The sequence below is a fragment of the Polypterus senegalus genome, chromosome 14 (assembly GCF_016835505.1).
Source record: "Polypterus senegalus isolate Bchr_013 chromosome 14, ASM1683550v1, whole genome shotgun sequence".
Taxonomy (NCBI): Eukaryota; Metazoa; Chordata; class Cladistia; order Polypteriformes; family Polypteridae; genus Polypterus; species Polypterus senegalus.
In genome coordinates, this window is record NC_053167.1 from 97,447,116 (window position 1) to 97,461,158 (window position 14,043).

Below are 14,043 nucleotides of genomic sequence, written 5' to 3' on the forward strand. Positions count from 1 at the left end.
TCTCTTTCATTTTGTCTTTAGTTGTTGGGACGAGCTTGCGTGCATGAGCTGACATCTAGTTAACGCTCATACAGATGCACATTTGAAATTTAAAAAAGGATACCTTTGTTAATAAACATTAACCATCATTGTAATTAAAGAACACAGGGACAATGAAAACAAATTGTAGATTCAAATAGAAAACTATCATTTAATGAAATGATTTAGTTGGGTGTGCACACCCTGTTGATAATCATCACGAAGATAAAATAGTGTAGATGCTATATTTCAATAAAGAGAAGACCCTGTCCTACTTTTCTAGGGTCCTTTTAAATGTTGAATGATGTGGCAGAGATGTTTTGATGGGTGGAGATGAGTGGCATTGTGGCTCTTTCTATGGCTGAATGGTGACAGACCTAAAGGAATAGGAGACAGATATGTGAGCCCCAGTGGTCTTCATCACAATCTTGCCCTGTGATCTCTGGCTTAGACCTGGTGGAATCATGTTGATAATCATACCATTGATGCTATTTAAACATGGATGCAAATGTGGTGAGCTGGCAGAGGATCTTTTTATTGCACTTATTTCTTATAAAATCTAGAAGAAAAAAATGTTAAACAGAGGATATTTACAAACATTCATTACCTACTAAATTAGTATGTAGTGTGACAGAAGTCCAGGGACCTTGCCCCGCAAGAAGGGAAGGACCGGGAGAAGGGTAGTGTCTTTCCTGGAATGTAAGAGGGCAGCCACCCTGGATTGTATGGGGGCTATGGACCCGGGGAGCTCAACCCTGTGGAGCGACGTGGCCACCGCTAGGGTATGCCTGGGCAGCTCCGGAATTTGGGTATGCAGCACTTCCACCACACCCGGAAGTGCTGCCGGATGTTAATTGGGGAGCACCTGGACCACTTCAGGGTGCTGTATAAAAAAGGCCGCCTCACTCTACTTGGGAGCCGGAGTCGGGTGGAAGAGGACGGAGCTTGTGAGGGAGGAGTTGGAGGCGGCAGAAGAGAAAGTGAAAAGGAGCTTTATTATTATTTTGTGCACTGTGGTGTGGCCTGTAAATAACTACATGTGTTTTGGGACATTCTGTGTCTGCCTGTTTGTGTCTGGGTCCAAACTTTCCACAGCAGACATTAAAAAACCGAAACTTATATCATACAGCACAACTATGTTTAATAAACGAGCACAAAGTACAGCTTTCATTGTTGAATATGTTTAGTCGCATATGTCAAGTGGTTTGTTGAATTTGCAGTCTTGTCTTGCACTGCTGATTTCCTACTCAAATTATCTTAGCAAACAGACAATTTTCTTTTATTGCACTTTGCCAGTAAAAGAACTGTGTTAACAAAAACAGAATACCTTGCATTGTTTTTCTGTCTCTCACTTTCTCTGTCTAGCATTGGTGGAAAACAACCTTTACAAACGGCCTGTATAGCTCCTTTTGTCAGTTGTGCTTCATTAAACTACAAGGACACTGATCAGAACTAGTTGAAATTTTGAATATATTGCTTGAATATATTTCACTGTACTTCGTCTTATTGTGCAATATTTTCAGAAAGGGAATTTAAAAGTATCATATACAAGATCTAAAAAGTCTCACAAATTATTATGATTTCAAACTTTAGGAGTTCCATGATAAAATTGGCATTAATAGGTACCAGAAATGATTAGAACAGATTGAACTAACAGGAAAAACATTTATTTACATTTTTTTTTCTTTTTAAAAATATGAAATGCAGTGATAATCTTTCTTCCCTTGGGCTTCTGTTTCAAGCTACATTTTTGGATTTTGCAATGTTTACTGGGCGGCGTGGTGGCGCAGTGGTATCGCTGCTGCCTCGCAGTTAGGAGACCTGGGTTCGTTTCCCGGGTCCTCCCTGCGTGGAGTTTGCATGTTCTACCCGTGTCTGTGTGGGTTTCCTCCAGGTACTCCGGTTTCCTCCCACAGTCCAAAGACATGCAGGTTAGGTGCATTGGCGCTGCTAAATTGTCCGTAATGTGTGCTGGGTGTGTGTGTGTGCCCTGCGGTGGGCTGGTGCGCTGCCCAGGGTTTGTTACCCGTCTTGCGCCCTGTGTTGGCTGGGATTGGCTTTAGCAGACCCCCGTGATACTATAGTTAGGATATAGTGGGTTGGATAATGGATGGATGGAAGAATGTTTAATGAGGCTGAGCATTTTGCTGTTGCTTTGAACTATTTAGAAATACCACATTATTTGTTTTTCCTTTTTCTCCTTAATGCAAAAAGATAACCAAAAACAAACTGTGTATAATAAATATGTACAGTAATATGTTAGATTTTTTTACATTTAGTGTGTATTCTCTGTTTGTTTAATTTTTGACCACTAATTTTTTTTTCCCTTTTTCATTAACAGATTCTGTTTTGCACACTGAATACCCATAAAATTGACATGGACAAACTATTAGGAGGGCAGATAGGCCTGGAGGATTTTATATTTGCACATATAAAAGGAACAAAAAAAGAAGTGGAAGTCTTGAAATCTGAGGATGCCTTGGGTCTCACCATCACTGACAATGGAGCTGGGTATGCATTTATAAAGGTAATAACTGAACATTATTTCTTTGTTTTAATATGGAAAAATAGCAAAAGGTGAATGCAGATATTCATGTAGAAACAAGTCACTAAATGAAATTGGACATGTTGTAAGAATGAACTCAAGTACTGCCACCCAGGATCAGTTTGCTCTGAGAAAAGGAGATAAGATGTTCTAGGCATGATATTACTGTTTTACTATAATCAACAAATAAGCAAGTTCTAAGAATAGTGGGGAGTTACTGATTTGATGACATGACATTGTTTGATGTGATATGACTCTGAATGCCCAGGACTGAGCAAATGCCTATACATATAATATGCATATAATATACATAAATGATCTATAACTTGGGTAAGTTTGCATATGATACCATAGTAGGTGGAAGGGCATATGATGCCGAAGCAACTAAATTGTTACAGAGGAACATGGACAGGGTTAGGCAAATTTTTGGCAGATGAAATTTTATGTGAGTATATGTAAAGTATTACACGAAGGAATGAGTTGTCTGGAAGTTCAAAGTGGCCCTCATTAAAAGGACCTGGGAGTCCTAGTGGACTCTTCACCATCTTCATCCAAAGTACAGAAGTGATCAAGAAGGCAAATGGGATGTTAAATTATATATCACAGGGCGTGGAGTACAAGTCAAGGGAGGTTAGATTTATGGTATATAATACATCAGAGAGGCCTCACCTGGAGTACTGTGTGCAGCTTTAGTCTCCATATTACAAAAAAAAGACACAGCAGCATTTGCGAAAGTCCAGAAGATGGTGACTTAAGAGACTGGATGAGGTGAGGCTTTTCATTTTAAGATAATGGGCTAAAAGGGGACATGCCTGAAGCATTTAAAAGTATGAAAGGAATTAATACAGTAAATCCCAGTTTTTACTTTAAAATAAAGTCCAACAAAAACACGGGGACACAGTTGGAAACATGTTAAGGGCATATTTTACACAAATGTTACCATAGAACCATAGAATAAATTACCACATACTTGGGTGACGAGCAGGACTTTAGGGACCTAAAACACTGAACTTGTTGTTTTAGACAATCATGGTGAATAGGATAGACAAGTTTGTTGCTCTGAATGACCTGTTCTTGTTAGTTTTTCTAATGTCCTAATATTAGGGCAGTATGGTGCATGCTATTTAGGGTGTTTTTTTCCTCTTCTTGGATGGATTTTTCTGGCAGCATGCAATTTTAATGCTGTTATTTTACAAAGAACTTACAATTCATGGTAGAACATTAGATTTATCTTGAATGTTAAAGCAGTGTTAATTCTGACACCTAGTGTTGATAATAAGGATTGCATTATTGCATGATGGTTTGTTGATTGGGTTCATAGTTTTGTTTGAATTTAAGAATATATGAGTACATTTCACAAAAATGAATCTTTTGGAAAAGTGGGAAAATGTGGTCTCAGTGATTTTGACCGTGGCTGGTTTGAGTATTTCTGTAACAGCTTATCTGCTGGGGTTTTCACACATTGCAGTATCAAGAGCTTACTCAGAACTCTATACAATTGTTGTGAGCAGAAAAACATTTTAGAATGCACAACACGTCAAACCTTGAGGTGGATGGGCTACAATATCAGAAGACCACGTTGGATTCCAGTCCTGTCATCCAAGAACAGAAAGTGGAGGCTCCAGTGGACATAGAATCACTAAAACTGGACATCTGAAGACTGCCAAAAACATAGTCTGGTCTATTGAATCTTGATTTGTGCTGAGGCGCACAGATGGTAGGGTCATAATTTGGCACCAACAGCATGAACTCTTGCACCCAAACTGTCATGTGACAATAGTCCAGGCTGGCGGTGGTGTAATAGTGTGGGGAATGTTTTATTGGCAGGCTTTGGGCCTGCTAATACCAGTCAATAATTTCTTGAATCCCATGGCCTATTTAATTATTATTGCTGACCAACTGCATCCCTTCATGGCCACAATTTACCAATGTTCAAATGGCTACTTTCAGTATAATAAAGCAAAAGTCATTTCAAAATGTTTTCATGAACATGACATCGAGTTCAGAGGTCTTCCCAGTCACTGGATCTAAATCTAATACAACACCTTTGGGACGTGGTTCATATTCAGCTATTGTTTTCACACTTGTGGGAGGCTTCATTTTGCAGTGGATTGCTTTACTTCCTCATAAGTTTACGGGATCAGTTCACAGCTTGGCCACTTTCTGTGAACACAACATTCTCGCTTTACCCAGGTACTCCGTTTCCTTCCCTTGTCTCTGTCTTTGGTCAGCTTCATTATAAAATGGATAATTTTGTAAAATAAAAGGAAAGTTTAATTGGAATAGAAGATTTTTATAATGCCTTGTGCCCTGTGTTGGCTGGGACTGGCTCTAGCAGACCCCCGTGACCCTGTGTTAGGATATAGCGGGTTGGATAATGGATGGATGGATGTTTATAATAGATCATTATTTTGTGACAACACATGAAACATCATGTCAGATCAAGTGCCAATTCTGCATACTGACAAGAACAAGAAAAAGACTCATTAATGGTAAAACAAAACAGTTACTACAATTAATTAATTAATTAGCAATATAATAAAGAAATAAGTGTAGTATCTACAGTGATGCTAATAAGAGTATGCTATGCTAAAGCTGAGACTATTAGGAATTCGGGGCAAACATAATATTTGGAGTTTCAAGTATTTGGGCTTGCTATAACTAAAGGCTCCACCTCGTACATTGATTTTATTGATTTATGGAATTTTAAGCATGTCTGCCTTCTGAGGTTGCAATGTAAGCCCCTAGTCTAAAGGGGCCTAAGCCATTTGTGAATTTATATATACAGTAATATGAAGGACTTTAAAATTTGTTTTATGCTTAATTGGAACTCGCTGAACTAATTTTTTTTCCTTGCTGCCGTGTTTTGAATTAACTGTAGATTAGCAAGAAAACAAATAAGGCAGCCTGAACATGATGTATTAAAACAGTTGAATCTCTTTGAAAATAAAAATCAATTTCTTGCAGTTTTAAGGTCGCACATTTCAAGAGCTGTGAATGTGCTTCTTCGGGTTTAGCTTTTGCCCTTCATATTTATGCCTGTCCTTATAGGTCCACAGATGGTAGGGTCATAATTTGGTACCAATGGCATGAATCCATGCACCCAAACTGCCATGTTACAATAGTCCAGGTTGGTGTTTATGTCTAATCCAACTAGACCAATTGAAAATTGTCTATTAAAGAACAGGAAGTAACTTGTATATTGGAAGAAAAGAAGAATTTAGGCAAAGAACAGAAAGTGAGCATAGCAAAATCAATAATTACAATTTTACTTTCAACATTATTTACTTAGACTTGGGTAACACAATTAATCTTTAATGTGAGACTGCATGAAATTAGGAACTGTAGGCACCAGAGGCAACATACAAAACTGGGTCTCCAGTTGGTTAAACGACGTTAAAAAGACAGAGTACAGATAATAGAGGAATGTTCAATGTGGAGCGAGGTCATCAGCGAAGTCCCTTAGGGGTCTGTCCTTGCAACATTACTTTTTCTGATTTATATTAATGATTTGATTCTGGTGTAGTTAATAAACTTGTGAAATTCGCAGATGATACTGAAATTGGAGGAATTGCAGAAACTGAGGAGGCAGCAAAAACAATTCAAAAAGACCTGGGCGAACACTTGGAAAATGCAGTTTAATATAGAAAAATGCAGTGCTACACATGGGCAAAAGGAACATCAATAATAAATACAAGATGGGAGACACTGTCATAGTGGATGTAACCTCTGAAAAGGATTTAGAGGGGTATGTTGACACAACATTTTACTCAACTAAACAATGCACAGAAGCAAATAAAATGTTAGGTTATATCATAAAAACTGTTGAATTGAAGTCAAGGGACATTATGCTCCGACTATATAATGTATGAGTAAGACTGCATCTGCAGTATTGTGTGCTGTTGTTTTTATCATGGGTTAAGAAAGACATAGTAACACCTGAAGTTGTGCAGTGGAGAACAAGAAAGTTCACCCAGGACTTAAGGACATGCCGGACTCAAAAGGACTCAAAAATTAAACCTGTTTAGTCTCCAGCAGAACACAGACTGTGTGGGGACCTAATCTGGGTATTTAAAATCCTCAAAGGCATTGTTAAAGTTGATTTCTTTTAACTTTAAGGTGAATCAAGTGAATCAAGGACATCAGTGACAATAAAGAGGAAATGCATTTAGGACTGAAGCCAAAGAGTTTTGGAAATCTGGAACGAACTGCCGAGACATGTACTTGAAGCACAGACAATAATAATAATGATGTTAATAATCATACATTTTTTATATAGTGCCTTTCCCATGCTCATGGTGCTTCACAGAGTCTCAGAAAGAAACAGCAGGTACTTTATATGTAACATTGGATGCAATTGTTTCATGAATAAAACACTAAAATAGATAGATAGATACAGGATATACAAAGCATTACATAGAATAAAAGATAATAAACCAGAGTAAAATAGTAAATTCTTAAATACTTAAAGAACAACCTAGCAGAAGAACAACCTAGCAGATAACATCATTTGTGATATAACACACACAAATTACACTGAGCATCTGGACAGAGAGCAAGTCTGAAAGAGGCGGCAGAATGTCAGGTTAAGTTAAAAGCCTTCCTGAGCAGATGAGTTATAAGTTGTAATTTTAAAAGAATAAATGGAGTCAGCTGATCTAATTAATTCCAGGAGGTCATTCCAGAGTCTGGGCGCTATACAGCTGAAGGCCCTGTCTCCCATAGAGTGCAGGTTAGTTTTGGGTGCAACAAGATTACCAGAATCACAGGACCTTAGTGGGCAAACAGAATCAGAGTGATGGAGAAGGTCACTGATGTAGTCTGGTGCGAGGCCGTTTAAAAGTTTGTAGATTATTAATATAATTTTATATTCAATCCTGTAAGACACAGGGAGCCAGTGAAGGAAAGCAGTATGGATGTTATGTGCTCGCTGTTGCTGGTCCATGTTAGGACTCTTGCAACAGAGTTTTGAATCAGCTGGAGCTGTGATATAAGTTTAGAAGTGGAACCTGCCAGTAGGGCGTTGCAGTAATCGATATGGGATGTGATAAAAGCATGGACAAGTTTTTGAACATTAGATAAGGAGAGAAATGAGTGAACATGAGATATGTTGCAGAGGTGAAGGTAAGAAAGTTTCTTAATGTGGTTTATGTGTGTGGAATAAGAAAGGGAGGAATCAAAAATGACACCAAGATTCCTAGCATTAGAAAAGAGGTCTGATGAGATCGCCATCGAGAGTGACTGAAAAGGAGCTTATTTTCTTAAGTTGCGCTTTAGTGCAGGAGTTCAGTTTTGTTGCAAGTTAATTTTAAAGAGTTCTGCTCCATCCAGATTTTAATTTCACTGGGGCAAGTTGTGAGCTGAGCAAACTCTAATGAAGTTTAACTTTTAACACTGAAATTGAGTTGAGTATCACCTGCATAAAAATGATAACACAGTTCATTGCTACGAATGACATGGCCAAGGGGAAGCATATAGATACAGAAGAGGAGAAGGCTGAGGACAGAGCCCTGAGGAACCCCATGTGTGACTGGAGCTGAGCTGGATCTACTGTTGCCAAGACTAAAAAACTCTTGCCTGTCAGTCAGATAGGACCATGACAACCTTTAAGAAAAATCTGGGTGAGATATTGGGACAGCTTATTAGTTATTAGTTAAACAGTCTTGAAGGGCTGAATGGTCTCCTCTCATTTGTCAAATTTCTAAAGTTTCGTATGTTAGAATTTGGAATATCTTTAAAGACAGCACTAGCATAGTTACTTATTTACAATATATAGGTTGGCCAAGAAAGACCAGTGCAATCGATATAACAGAATTAGTACTGTAAAGGAAAACTCCGAAACAACTATTGTTGAAATCACCAACAGTCTTATTAGAGTATGGCTGAACAAAATCTACTAAAACAATCGGAAAAATGGAAAATGTGAAAAATTATTTTCAAATTGTAGACAATCAAATAGACTTCTAGAATAAATTCCTGTATAAATTCCCTTCACTTGTAATGAGTGAAATGTTGACCAAGTTGATGGCAAGGTAAAAATTTAAAGTAGGGAGCGGTGTTATGGCTTGAGTACGCATTGCCTTCTATTTGTGGCTCGTATACCATTATTGATGATTTATAGCAGCACAATGATTTCAAAGTGTACAGCAAAAATGTGGTTGGCTAGGATATTAAAATGCATCCAGATGCCTTGCATCTCTTCACTACATAGAATATACCACAAGCAACCGAACCAAAAAGTATACCCTTGTCATGACTAAAGAGCCCATCTCTGATGGTGGGGATCCTTTAATTCTGCTCCTTTATTTTTATGTATTTAGATATAACAGAGTATTCATTTAACTTGTTGAAAGGAGACTGGAGTGTCATCACTGCCTGCTTATTAATGTTTGTCCTTAAATTTTATGCAGAGCAATTTTTAAAGCAGTCAGTAAATGAATAGAATGTATCCTGCTGTAATGATAACTAACATGTGCCATATGTTGTATTAAGGATTGGCAAATGGAATAAATGACTAAAGTCAGCTGATTCAGAAGAGCTGATCCTTTTCCTCATAAAACACTCCTTTATATAGTTCATAAATATTACAAGAGCAGTACACATGCTATTGGGTATATTGCTATATGGAGAAGAAAATAATTTGATTAGAGCAGACACTGACTTGGGCTGATAGATTGAGTGATTGGAATAAAAAGTAGCAGAGACAGACTGAGAACACCAGCTCCTGTCACACTGCACTGTGGTATCTTGTCCATGTATGTGCAGGGAGAGCTTCATTCTGTGGACGTCATTATGAGATTAATTTTTTTCAGTACTGTTATATATGCTGAAAAAAAATCAACCCAGTGAAAACTTTTACTACCCTAATACGTTTTCAAACCTCCAATTTGGTCCCTTTGTTATCTGCACATACTTGGATTTGGGACAGTTATTTCATAAGTAAATAATGCAAATGTTTAATTAAAATTTAGGGCAGTTTTTCTAATATCTTTAATCTCTGTTGTACTTAAAACAAACAGACAAACAAAAAAAAGCAACTGACTTCTAATACAGTTCACATTTAATACTTGTGTGTGTGTTTTTGTTTTTGTTGTTTTGTAGTCTCAATAAAAGTCACTAGGGGCCGCCACAGCACAGCTTTTATGTACAAGAAGCTGGTAAATCCAATTCAATACTGCAGAGTGTGTTTAGAGCAGTGGCTCCCAAACACACTCATGGGGACCCCTGGAGATGCAGGTTTTTGTTCCAACCAATTTATGTTTTTGATTGAATTCCTAGCCTAATTTATGTGAGCTTTTATTGACCAATTTCTGTGTTGTGGGGTCAACAAAGAAATTACCTAAGTAAGAGTGTTAATACATTTTAATAAAAAATAAGAAGTTATATGTGGATAATGTTTTTTTTTTTTTTTACTTTTTATTTATTTTCATCCTGATTTCCATTCAGCCTTTCCATTATCGACTAATTAGTGGGACTGACACTGAAGTAGTTGCAGCTTTTCATCATTTAGTGCTGTTCACCCAGGTGTAGGACACAATGAAGGGAGCACACAGAATAAGGGAAAAATAATACAAAAACAACAAGAAGAGTTAAGCATTTAAAGCTATAGAAATATTTCTTATATAAAAATGTCTTATAATGAAAATAAATCATACTGTTACGCTTTTCGGAATGCAGAGTAAAAGAAGAGAAAAAAGACCAGTCATTATCAATTAATCAGTCATTATCAATTATGCCACAGGGGCTCCCCAGGACCAAGTTTGAGAACCACTGTTTTAGAGGGTCAGTATTATTACATATACAGTGAAATTCTTACTTGCATGTGCTAATCAGTATACAACATGTCATCACACTTCAGCACCATGATTAATGAGTATGGCCATCATATGTAAAAAATTGTTTTCTAATTAAAATATGACCGGCTGTAAAATCTTTAGCCTCACTTTTCATTATCTCGTCCTGGTTTGGGGTTTGGTAATAAAAGTCGGAGGTTTGACTTCCATAGTCAAGTCTTCAAATGTTGATGCTGCAGTGTTCTTTGTAGACTGGTATTTAGTGACATATTTGTAGGCTTATCGTATCAATTCCAAAAAGCTATTGTTAGAAGCATTTATTTAAAAAAAAAAGTTTTCTCTTAACTTTTTAGAGAGGATTACTCTAAATATGATGCTTTTTGAAGTGTGCACATGTAACATTTGACAACCAGACTCATTAAGGACTAAGTGCCACTTTCCTCAGAATCAGCAAACTGGATTAGATACTGGGACAACTGTATGCTCTCCTTTTGTTTGTCAGATTTATGTTCTTATGTAACTTTGAGCTGACATAGTCAAAAATAGAGCAAGAAGGGAGAGAGAAACTGGACATCAGTGACTGAAACATTCTAACTACAGCATTGACTAAAAATTCCTACAGTAGATATATCAACACTTTGCCATGCCCAGGGCTAAAAGGAGATGCAGGATTTTTCCAATCTGTTGGTCCAGATTATGAAAGAAAGGAGTGTGTGCCAACTTTGTGCTAGGTTTCCAGACAATAAAACATAAAAGAAACCACATTTTTTATTAAGGATTGAATTTGAAATCATTGAAAGGAGAAAACAGATGGGGATCTAGAAGCTACTTTTTTGAATTTAATAAAAAAAACAAAAAGTGGGATTGTGGTATTTTCATCAGTTCCAAACTGGATGAAGACTGATCGCACAACTGTATCATTCTCCAAAGTGCAGCAGAGGCATCCCATCTTCTGATGTGTCATGCATCGAAGTACAGGGTGGTCCAGATCTAATTATGCCGATCCAGATCGTCTGGATGACTTTGATTTATGCGGGGATGATTCCAGTTCGGCGCGAAGACGATTCTTCATGACGTCAGTTTGCACACTTCTCGATGGTCCAGGATTTTTCGGGTGATTTTCTATGTAATAAACTTAATAAGTTATAAAGTAATGAAAATTGCATAATTAGATCTGAACCACCCTATATAGTGCTTCATGGGAGATCTTTTTTTTTTTTTTTGATAGATAGAACTTTATTTGTCCCCATTGGGAGATTTGGCTTTTTGTAGAAGCTCATTGAATAAATAAATAAATAAATAGGTAGCAAGATAAAAATATTTTACATTATATAGTATATATATATATATATATATATATATATATATATATATATATATATATATATATACACATACACACATTCACACACACACTCTCTCTCTACCTGTCAAAAGGTTTAGAACTTTTCCACGTTTTGTTCATATTTATTCAGTTGAAATGCAATGAATGAACTAAATGGGAGAAAAAGTAAGCAGTAAACTGCTGGTGGTTTACATTTAAAGTTTAGGTTAGCAAAAACTGAAAAACAAGAAATATCAGAATATTACAAATGGGCCTTCTTCTGGGAACAACTAATATGTTACAAGATGGACAATATTCCAGTGTTAATGTCTAGAAAATGGCAATTAACAAATGAAATGAGACAGAGGATTTTATCCTTAGAAATCTAGGCCTTTCATTCAGAGAAACTGACAAAAAAATAAAGTTTCAGTGAGTACAGTGCCCTACATAATACAAAGGCAATTGAAAACAGAAACTCTGATAGGAAGAGATCTTGCAGGGCCACAGACACAACACAATAAGAAGACATGTTTCTGAGGGTCACCAGCTTGTGTGATAGGTGCCTCACAGTACAACGGCTTCAATCACAGCTTAACAGTGGTCGAAAAAAGCAAGTCTCAGTTTCTACTGTGAAGAGGACACTTTGTCCTATCTGTATTAGTCCATAGCAGGTATTTCAAGGCCGTATTCTGTCCTTTAAGGAATGGCTCTCTTATGATACTCGCCCTGTCAAATTTGCAACATAATGTCTCCTGTTCATAGTAGAAAAGACTGATAGTCCATTACCCAGGACACCATAGGCTCATCCATCTGCATATCTCCGATTTTACCCCTTAACATGGATGGCTGGATGCTATTGAAAGAAACAGAGATAGCAAAAAACATATTCATCACATTGCCGCCAGATTTATTCAGTTGAGAATAAGCCTTGTGGAAAAGACAGATAATTGCATCCTCCTCTCCAATTTTTGTCGGAAAAGCAAACTACAGTGGGTCCACCAGCCTCTCAAAGGTATTCATGATGTTCGACATAAGTGCCACTGGTCTGTAGTCATTAGGTGAAGAAGTGCCTGCCTTCTTTGGAACAAGAACAATGCAGAATGTTTTCCACATCACCTGCTCATTCTGAAGCCTTAGGGACAGAGTGAACAGGTGACAGAGGACACTATAAAGTTGGTCAGCACAGGCCTGAAGAATTCAAAGACCGATTCCATCTAGTCCCGAAGCTTTTCCTGTGTGTATCTTCCTCAGTTGTTTCCTCACTTGGTCTTCAGTTATGGACAGCCCATACTGATTATAAGAGGTTGACTTGTCGCTGGCCATTCTAGTTTATGTAGTAGAGATGGTGTGGGTGGGAGTGGTCATTGGAAAAAAGTGACACTGGGAAGAGAAATATGTGGAAAATAATGGTTCAGGGCATTAGCTTTGTCCACATCCCCTTCTATCTTCTGAGGTCTGGATTAGTAAGTCCAGTAATTATGCCCAGTTTTTCATGCTATTCTGAGTGAGTTTGTTTTCCATTTTAGCTTTGTAAGTTTACTTTCCTTCACTCCACATTTTCTTAGCTTTCCTTCACTCCACATTTTTTCTTCAGCTTGTTGTTTGGGAGACAACACAACGTCTTTTGAGGGTACCACAGTGTCAACACAAAAGTTAATATAGTCTGAGATGCAGTGACTAAGTGACTTCACATCCTTTTCCAGTCTGTCATTTTGAAGCAGTCATTCAGAGCCATTTCAGCCTTCAGGTTACACTTTGTAACTGTTCTGAGATAACAAGCTGTCATCTAATAGCAGGCTTGTACCTGGGAATAAGATGAGTTGGGTTGTGATCAAATCTGATCAAAGGTTCCAGTAGTTTACACTTAAAGGCAACTTTAACATTTGAACAGAGCAATTTCTTCACAAAAATCATACCGCATAAATCTATCATTACACCAGAATTTAATTGGAGGTGTAGAGCATGGCGCTGATGAAATGAGTGACGAATACTGATTTTAGCAATTGCTAGTATGGAGCAAAATGACAACAGGTGTTCTGAGAAACAAGAGATTCCTGAATACTCTTAAAGACCTAATGATAGTTGAAAGCTACCGTTCCCTGCTTTAATAGAGCTGGCTAGTGGAATGGATGGAAAGAAAACACATTTATGACAGAGAGGATTAAATAGAGTAGACTCTAACCCAGGGGTCCTCAATCACGGTCCTGGAGAGCCGCAGTGGCTGCAGGTTTTTGCTCCAACCCAGTTGCTTAATAAAAAGCACTTATTGCTAAAGTAACACTTCTGCTTCACTTTAGTGATTTTGAGCCCTTATTGCTTAATTTTGTCTTAAACAGCTATTTTAATTGCTCCTTATTATCAAT

General features: G+C 37.4%; 1 protein-coding gene across 1 annotated transcript in view; it reads left to right on the forward strand.

Annotated features, from left to right (window-relative positions):
- The window catches only part of gipc2 (GIPC PDZ domain containing family, member 2), an 84,340-nt gene that overhangs the window by 37,084 nt on the left and 33,213 nt on the right, over nt 1-14,043 (forward strand). Inside the window, exon 2 of the mRNA XM_039734892.1 lies at nt 2,360-2,545. Within this exon, the coding sequence (XP_039590826.1) occupies nt 2,360-2,545 (186 nt within the window). The remainder of the gene's footprint in view (nt 1-2,359; nt 2,546-14,043) is intronic.